The sequence below is a fragment of the Vulpes lagopus genome, chromosome 23, assembly GCF_018345385.1.
Source record: "Vulpes lagopus strain Blue_001 chromosome 23, ASM1834538v1, whole genome shotgun sequence".
Classification (NCBI taxonomy): Eukaryota; Metazoa; Chordata; class Mammalia; order Carnivora; family Canidae; genus Vulpes; species Vulpes lagopus.
Window position 1 is genome coordinate 21738817 of NC_054846.1, and position 9405 is coordinate 21748221.

The window sequence follows — 9405 nt, forward strand, 5'->3', positions numbered from 1 at the left end:
AAGCTGTTAAAGAAGAAATGAAGCCTAAGAAAACGTAGGATGTGTTTGTGTGTGTGAATATGCCTGTAGGGGTTGGGGGTCGGGGCCAAATGGTGGGGCCAGGAAAAAATATTCCCAACCCACAGGCTGCTGTGTGCATTGCAGTTGAACATTAAACTTAGCCCAGCGTATCCCAGCAGCTAAGGGAAAAACAATCTATCTATATGATAGATTCTATATCTCGTAGGATCAACTGAGATAATACCTTCAGGAGACAGACACCCACTTTTACCCTAGCATTGGGAATCTTAAGGTATTTTACTGCAAGAATTCTTATAAAAGGGACTCTTTCTTGTATAAAGAGTAGTGTTGATGGCAGGGTTACCTGCCAAAAATACAGCCACCTTCTAATTGTTACTGAAATCTATCCTTGAAAATTTACTGAATTCTAAACCCTCTGATGACATGATCTTTTCCTAATTCCTTGTATTTATTATCAGAGTGTGAGCTGAGTTGGGATTTTGGATTAAGTGGTATGCCTAATAAAACTATGACTCCCACCCTCAGCTCATGCTTGTCTGATTTTCTGGTCCAAGGAGCTAAGAGTTTGAGTTTGTGGTTGGGACCCCCGTGCCCACGTGTGTGATTTAGTTGACAATAGTCAAATTAGTAGTGTAGAGGAGGGCAGGCAATTTGTGGCCTTAAAAGATGCCTCTGTGACTCCCACTCTAGCAGTTTGCAGAGGTGCAAGGGTCATGCCATGGTCTCGGCAGCTGAGGGCTTTGATCTAGGAGAGAACTGATCTGCCGGCGCCAGTTACCACCCCAGATCCACTAACTGGGCACCACGAGGCTGCAGTGAGATGTCTGCTGCCTGTTTTATTTAGCTCCATACCTGGAGTTGAGCGGAGGCTGTGGTCAGAGCCACGCCTCCAGCAGGAAAAGACACGGAGCCACCTGTCTCTTCCCCACCATTGCCTCTTTTGTTGTTTTAACAGCTGAATTTTGTTCGATTTTATCTCCCTCTGCTTATTCATCAACATGAGAAAGTCATCTATTTGGACGATGATGTAATTGTGCAAGGTATACTCGCCGACTGCCAAGAACACTCGGAAAAGGAGCAGCTGATAAGTAGAATAACCATCTCCTTCATTTTCCAAATAGCTCAATGCCCAGTGTTTTTGACTGTGTATTCAAGTTGGGAGAATAGTATCGTTAGAAGTTTAGGAATATTTTGATAATGGGGTTTGGTACCCACTTCCCTATAGAGTCTGGCTGACTTTCTGAGAGCTAATCTGTCAAAGTCGGCAGTAAATCACTTAGTAGCCTCCTTTTCCCGGCAGCTAAGTGTGGGTGTTTAAGTGATGCTTTCTGTCTGCCACGTGCAGACAGGTGAGCCCCAGTCAGGCCCACTGGATGCCAAGCTGAGCTTATTGTCAAGTGGCTTTCTGGACAGACAAGCTATGTTATTAAGTAAATGACCAGGCCACTTGAAAGTCAAATCATGTACTTTTCTTCCTGGGCAAATCAGGGACTGTTTGATGTCCTAAGGCTCCATGTGGCTCTAAAACAAATGCTGTAATATTTTAACCACTGATGTTTCTAAATCCAGGTGATATCCAAGAACTCTACGACACCACCTTGGCCCTAGGCCACGCGGCAGCTTTCTCCGATGACTGTGATTTGCCCTCCGCTCAGGACATGAACAGATTTGTGGGGCTGCAGGTGGGCTCGCTGCTCCCAAGCCCTGCCCGCTGCTCCCAAGCCCTGCCCGGACCTGCTGCTCCCACCCCCTCCCTTCCCCAGGGCTCAGTCATCCAATCGGGCCTGCAGGAGGCAGGAAGCACAGCCCCTGATGATTGTTCAGGATGTAGGTGGCCCGAACCACACTCCCTGTCCCAGATGGAGTTTCCTATGAGAGACTCCCTGAACTTTTGGTTCTGTTTCCAAGTTGTGATCATTGCTTCCCTCCCCACCCCCTCTCAATAGAGGAAAGTACTGATTTTCCTCAATGGTAAAGAGCTCCTTACCCCGGTGGAAATGAGGAAAGTCGAACCTACATGGAGTACGGAAACCAAAAGGATGGCTTTAAAGACAAGGTGCTGTTAAGAATCAAATGCTGTTCTCCACAAAAAGTTCCAGGAGATAATTTTATGTGTGTCACAATGAGATGTGACACTTTGAGGCCTAGGCTTTCAGGCCAGACCCGACTTGGTCAAAAGCTGGCTCTGTCATTTACTTGGTTTGTAACCCCAGGCAAGTTACTTACCAATCAGCTTCTCCCTCAGTTTCCAGTAGAGGCAATAAGAGCACTTCCCTTATAGAGTCATTGTGAGAATTGTTAGTTAATACATGTAAAGTTACTCTGTGCAATTATGAGCTAATGTGTGCAGAGTTCCTAGCACAGAGCCTGGTGCACAGAAAGTGCTCAGGTGTCTCCATTATTTCGATGTTACATTTGAGCATCACACGGAGGTGGATAGGACAGCCCAGGGTGTGGGGGGGGCAAACAATATGTCACATCCATTCAGCAACTCCCTATGTGCTTACTGTGGCCTGACGCGGTCTTAGGTGCCAGTGATACAGTGAACAAAACTAAAATTACTGCAATTGTATAGCTTACATGCTAGTGGGAAGAGACCGTCAGTAAACAAATTATTTAACAGAGGATCAGGGTGGGACTGCGGTTTAAATTGGGTGATCAGGAAGGCTCACTGAGGTGGTGTCACTGAGCCTGACCCTAAAGGAACTTAGGGAACCACCTCAGCAGGTATTTAGGGGAAACATATTCCAAGAGGAGGTAACAGCAAATTCAAAGATGCTGAAGCAGGAGTGGGTCTTTCTTGTATTGGAAAATTGGGGGGGCAGTGTGGCAGAGGAAGCCAGGGAGAGACCAGATGTCAGAAAGGTAATGGCGGTGGGGGCAGATGGCATAGGACATGGGAAACTTAGAAACTCCGGTTTTCACTCTGAGATGGGAAACCACTGGAGAGGGTTTGAGCAGATGAGTAACATAGAGACAAAGTTGAAAAGGGTGGAAGCAGGAACAATTCAGGAGGAGTTGCAGAAATCCTGAGTGGTAATTATGGCTTGAACTGGGAGGGCAGCAGCGTGGGCAGTGGTTGGCCTATGATATGTTGTGGAAGACAAGACCAACAGGGCTTGTTGACGGATGTGGATGAAATGTGAGTGAGAAGGAGCCATGGATGACCTCATGACCCTGGGTTTTTTGCCTAAGTGTCTGGAGTTGCTAGGAATGAAGGTGGGGGCAGGTTGTAGGGAAGCAGGTTTGGGACAGGATTGGGATCAGTTTGGGGTTGTAAGGGGAGCTGCCTTAATTAAGGCTCCAGGAGACAGAGTTGGCAGAGGTAGCAGGAGTCGGCCACCCAGAGGAGAGGCCAGGGCTGCCTACCTGGACAGCGTTTCAAGCCATGAACTGGATGAGGCTGTCTAGGGAGTTAGTGCTACAGACCAGGCGGGGGCACTGCTTTTGGAGGCTAAGGAAGGAGAAAAGCAGCCAGGGACACTAGGAAGTGGCTAGTGACACAGCAGGAGACCCAGAAATTCTGGGCAGTGGTTTCAAGAAAATGATTATGTTCCAGAAATCAAAGATTTGTTAGTCAAAAGCATATCCTGTTCCTTTATAGAACACGTACATGGGCTACCTAGACTACAGGAAGAAGGCGATAAAGGACCTTGGCATAAGCCCCAGCACTTGCTCCTTCAATCCGGGTGTGATTGTGGCCAACATGACAGAATGGAAGCACCAGCGCATCACCAAACAGCTGGAGAAGTGGATGCAAAAGAATGTGGAGTATGTGTAAACCTCTCTGCCCTTCTCCATGCTTGGCAACAGAACTATTCAATTAATTTTCTGTCCATAACTCAGGGGTTTGAAGTATTTCACAGACATCTTAGATCAGATTCTCTTGCAGAACTGATGAGAAAGAATGGAGACAGATGAAAATCTAGTCTCAAATGATATGTAAACGGAAGCGAGATCCTTTAGAATCTTATACAAACGTTTTTCTAATGAATAACGCAATTTTAAGTCTTCTCCCAGAAGCCTAGTGAAGCTTCTCTACTGAAAATAATTTATCTCAGTCAAGTTTCTCTTTCTTACATAGATTTTTTTTTTAAGATTTTATTTATTTATTCATGAGTGACAGAGAGAGAGGCAGAGACACAGGCAGAGGGAGAAGCAGGCTCCATGCAGGGAGCCCAACGTGGGACTCAATCCCGGGTCTCCAGGATCCGGGCTGGGCTGAAGGTGGCGCTAAACCGCTGAGCCGCCCAGGCTGTCCCATAGACTTGTTTTTAAGAATTATTTTATAAACTCAACTTTTTTTTGAAGGTTGAATTTAAAAAAATGTATCATTTTTCATTATTGAAATTTTAAAATAGAGAAAAAAACCCTCTAACACAACCACTATTATCATGTCATTGTTATTTCCTATTCATCTTTTATCAGGATATTTTAAATACCATCATCACCTGGAATTTATGAGTGAAGTTTTTCTACGTAATATAGGATCAGAATTTGATCTTCTTCTGTATTTGACATTAAAAATACTGAAAATTTTTAAAAATGCTGAAAATTAAAATGGCAAAATGTTATGCTGAGTTTAGGGTGAATTATATGGGAATTCATGGTATTCTTACAATTTTGTGTAAGTCTGACAATTTTCAAAATATTAAGTTGAGAGAAAAATGAAAAACTATGGTCTTTTTATATAGTGAGAGACTAACATCTTTCAAGAGTAGTAATTTCTACTTTATCTAGTCTGTGTGGTTTGAGGCCAAATGTTTTTCTATTCCATTTCTTAGGGAAAATCTCTACAGCAGCTCCCTGGGAGGAGGGGTGGCCACCTCCCCCATGCTGATTGTGTTTCATGGGAAATACTCTGCAATCAACCCCCTGTGGCACATAAGGCACCTGGGTAAGTATCATAGAGAGACAACACAGCTGTGCATTTTATAGATCTTTGAGCACCAAACTGCTAGGGCATCAACTTCCTCAATTCGGGTCCTCCAGGTGATCTTGGAGGTCATCTCAGACACATTATTTAACCTTCATTGCTCACATTCTACAAATGCAATTGCTAAAAAGGGCCTAAGAGGGGACGCCTGGGTGGCTCCATGGTTGAGCATCTGCCTTCGGGTCAGGGCGTGACCCTGGGTTCCTGGGATGAGTCCCATATCAGGCTCTTCGCAGGGAACCTGCTTCTCCCTCTGCCTGTGTCTCTACCTCTCTCTGGGTCTCTCAGGAATAAATAAATAAAATCTGTTTAAAAAAATAAATAAAAGATTTTATTTATTAATGAGAGACCCAGAGAGAGAGAGGCAGAGACAAAGGCAGAGGGAGAAACAGGCTCTATGCAGGGAGCCTGATGTGGGACTCGATCCCTGGTCCCCAGGATTGCACCCTGGGCCAAAGGTGGCGCTAAACCGCTGAGCCACCCGGGCTGCCCAAATAAAATATTTTAAAAAAGTAAAAAAGGGACTGAGAGGTGTTTCTAGGAATTCATGAGAAGCCATTAGACTCATGCTTAGCATATAGCATGTGCTCCATAATCATTACCTATTGTTAAAATAGAACTTTCACTGTCAAAACTTTTTCACTCAGCTTTATTGCCCTCTTGCAGTAGCCAGCAAGGTGAAACCAAATTAGCATGATGGTTTATGATGCATTTAGATAGCTCACAACTTTTCTTTTAAAAAGTTATTTCCGGACCGTGTACCATGTGAGTCTTTTATTCACACTGTTCATTATAGGAGTGCAATGCCCTATGATATGGACTGGAATTGCAACTCTTATTACCTAAGTTGGGCAAATTATTCAACCTTTCTTTGCCTTAGTTTCTCCATTTGTAAACTGAAGCTAATAGAACCTTATAAAGTTTTTATAAGGAATAAATTACCTAGTGCATGTAAATTGCTGAGCACAGAGCCTCATGCAGAAGACAGTCAGTCACATTCATTCAAACACATGACCACAACCCCATAGCCACAAGCACTTGGCCAGACCTGTTTAGAAATTGGAAAGGTTTTGAATTTTAAAAAAGGTAATGCGATGCATACATTTATGTGATACAATATGCTGAGTGGGATCTAGGTTTTGCTACTAAAAAAGTTAGTAAAAATTGTTTTCCAACATTTGGGGATTTTAGAATTGGAGACAATGGCTTATGGATGTATATTTACTAAAAATACCTTCCACACTGTCAAGAACTGAGCTCAGTTCTGGCGATAAAGGTGATTACTATTTCTAATTATCAGAACAACCTGCAAGGTGGTTATGTCCCTTACTCTCCTTTTAAAAGAAGGGACACGGGATCCCTGGGTGGCGCAGTGGTTTAGCGCCTGCCTTTGGCCCAGGGCACGATCCTGGAGACCCGGGATCGAATCTCACGTCGGGCTCCTGGTGCATGGAGCCTGCTTCTCCCTCTGCCTATGTCTATGCCTCTGTGTGTGTGTGTGTGACTATCATAAATAAATAAAAAATTAAAAAAATAAAGAAAAGAAGGGACACAAAACTATAGAAGCTGGGTTCCTGGGTCTCCTCTTAAGGATTCTGTATAGATTTGCTTCTGCCTCATTATCGGAATCTTCGATTTTCCTGAGCATCTGTATGCACACAGGAGCCAACGCAGGGGAGCTAAGGACACCAGTGTTCCATCTGGTTTGATTTATAATAATGTTGGGTTCACTGTTAAGTCAAATATCAATGTTTCCATGTAATGAATGTGCAGAAAATCCCATCAAAGTTGTAGGTCTATAAGGATGGTTGTGTAGGAACAGTTACACGTAGTTTACATTGATAAGGTTAGAACAGTCCATGGCCTTGGAATAGAGTCACAATCACATTTTATGAAATATCTAACTGGGAAGAAGGGACAGAATCTTCCTAAGGGAAAGAAGTGATTTTTCTTTTAAGCAGAGACTACATCTATGCTAAAGGTTCTGGAATCTGCGAAGTCAGCAAAGTAAGCTACACAGAAATCATTTGAAAAATGATTCAGTTTTAGTGTGTTTTGGAAGCAGAAACCAATGTGACACTAATGGGTATTAAGCAGAAGGTCAGGGTTCAAGCAGAAGGTCTTAAGATTTTAAGAATTTATGATATATATTTAGCTAAAAGCAAATTCTACGTCCATATGGAGTCCTCCAATCATGGGGCAGAGAGATGATCTCCCACAGAATCAAGACTCTAAGGTGTTTCTTCCCAAATGAGCATTTCCTTTGTAGTCTTTGGAAGTTGGTAATCATTCCAGTTATGTTACCATAGCCTGAAACACCTAAATCCTCTTCTGCAACTGCCTTCACAGCTGTTTATGAATAATAGAAGACAGATTTTTTTTCTTGCATGATATGTTAAGCTGGAATAACACAACTCCAGCTATTTACCCTCTCTTAAGGGATTTTCAGTGTTGTTTTTTTTTAATTTTTAATTTTTTTAAATTTATGATAGAGAGAGAGAGAGAGGCAGAGACATAGGCAGAGGGAGAAGCAGGCTCCATGCACCGGGAGCCCGATGTGGGATTCAATCCTGGGTCTCCAGGATCGCGCCCTGGGCCAAAGGCAGGCGCCAAACCGCTGCACCACCCAGGGATCCCAGTGTTGTTTTTTTTTTAAGATTTTTTTATTTTTTAAAGATTTTATTTATTCATGAGAGACACACAGAGAGAGGCAAACACACAGGCAGAGGGAGAAGCAGGCTCCATGCAGGGAGCCTGTTGAGGTACTCGATCCCAGGACCCCAGGATCACACCGCGGGCCGAAGGCAGGCGTTAAACCGCTGAGCCACCCAGGGATCCCCTAAAGATTTTATTTATTGATGAGAGACAGAGAGGGGCAGAGACAGAGGCAGAGGGAGAAGCAGGCTCCACGTAGGGAGCCTGATGTGGGACTCGATCCCAGGGCATCGGGATCACGCTCTAAGCTGAAGGCAGAGGCTCAGCCACTGAGCCACCTAAGCATCCCAAGGGATTTTTCAGTTTTAAAAATATATCAAATTCTTTCATAGAAAGTGTTAACATCATAGAGGATTCAAAAAAAAAAAGTTACATTACATTTGCAAGATCTTAATGTACTTCTGGAAGATATATTCTAAAAATACTCTAACCAATGGCAATATCAGGGTAAACACCATTTCTAAGTGACTCCTTATGAGGGTAATATCCAAATGGGGATAGTTTTGTGTTAAGAAGTGAATCTTATTCCTCCATCACATTTCATATGGTAAAAACAAGATCATTATAGAAAGATGTTGCCATACTAAGGAGGGGAAATGTAGAGAAACAAGAACTCCTATAAACTCTTGGTGGGAGGAAACCTGATAAAGTTCTCCTGGGGACAATCTGGCAATCTCTTACTAAAAATGTGAAGGCAAACACCCTTCAATTGAGGGATTCCACCTACAAGACTTTACCCTACAGATGTATCTGTGGACACGCACAAGATATGCACAGAAGTCTGTGCAGTGTTCACTGACGTTTGTGAAGGGAAAGAAACCTAGATATCCTCAATAAAGAACTCACTAAAGAAATACAAATAACTATATATCCATTGTCATTAAACAGTCATTAAAAATAATTCAGCAACTCCGCATGTGCCACACCCCCGAACCCCCACACACTCATACAGGTAGAGTATTACTGGAAGGATTTCATAAGAAACTCTTGTAACAGTGGTTATTTTGGCGATTTAGAGTAGGTGGTAAATCTTTCCTTGTATACTCTTTGATTTGCTTAATTTTTTTAAATAATGGATTTGCATTCAATTTTCAATATAAAAATCTTATTTTCTAACAAGTCTATTATTTTCTTCTAAACACAAATGAAGGCTGGAATCCAGATACCAGATATTCAGAGCATTTTCTGCAGGAAGCAAAATTACTCCACTGGAATGGAAGACATAAACCTTGGGACTTCCCTAGTGTTCACAACGACTTATGGGAAAGCTGGTTTGTTCCTGACCCTGCAGGGATATTTAAACTCCATCACCACAATAGCTGATATGACTTGACATTTCAAGTATTTCCTATATAAAAATGTGGAATTGTGCATTCGCAGCCCTCTTATTTCATTGTTCTTATGACTAGCACTTTCAGTACAGATGATTCACAATGTACAACACAAAGTCTACTGTGTGCCAATGGTACTCCGGATCACAGAGGCATGGACCTCCTACGTATAGGTGGCAACTATGGAAATAAGATGATGTGCCTGAGATATATTGTTAGAAGGAAATGTTTAGGTTTCAGCAATTTGCTTAACTCTGAATGACAACTTGTATTCACAATTTTAAAAAATTTCTAAATGTGTTTTTTCACATGTAGGTTTTTTTTAACAGGCTGCCAATCTTTTTTTTTTTTATCTTTTATAAAACACTATTTCATTTAAAACATAATGTCTGAAAAAATAAA

General features: G+C 42.5%; 1 protein-coding gene across 1 annotated transcript in view; it reads left to right on the forward strand.

Annotated features, from left to right (window-relative positions):
- GLT8D2 (glycosyltransferase 8 domain containing 2) overlaps window positions 1-9371 on the forward strand; it is a 30102-nt gene extending 20731 nt beyond the window's left edge. The window contains exons 6-10 of the mRNA XM_041738870.1: window positions 977-1061; window positions 1591-1703; window positions 3626-3792; window positions 4806-4918; window positions 8823-9371. Of these exons, the coding sequence (XP_041594804.1) occupies window positions 977-1061; window positions 1591-1703; window positions 3626-3792; window positions 4806-4918; window positions 8823-8995 (651 nt within the window). The 3' untranslated portion in view covers window positions 8996-9371. The remainder of the gene's footprint in view (window positions 1-976; window positions 1062-1590; window positions 1704-3625; window positions 3793-4805; window positions 4919-8822) is intronic.
- The last annotated feature ends 34 nt before the right edge of the window (window positions 9372-9405 follow it).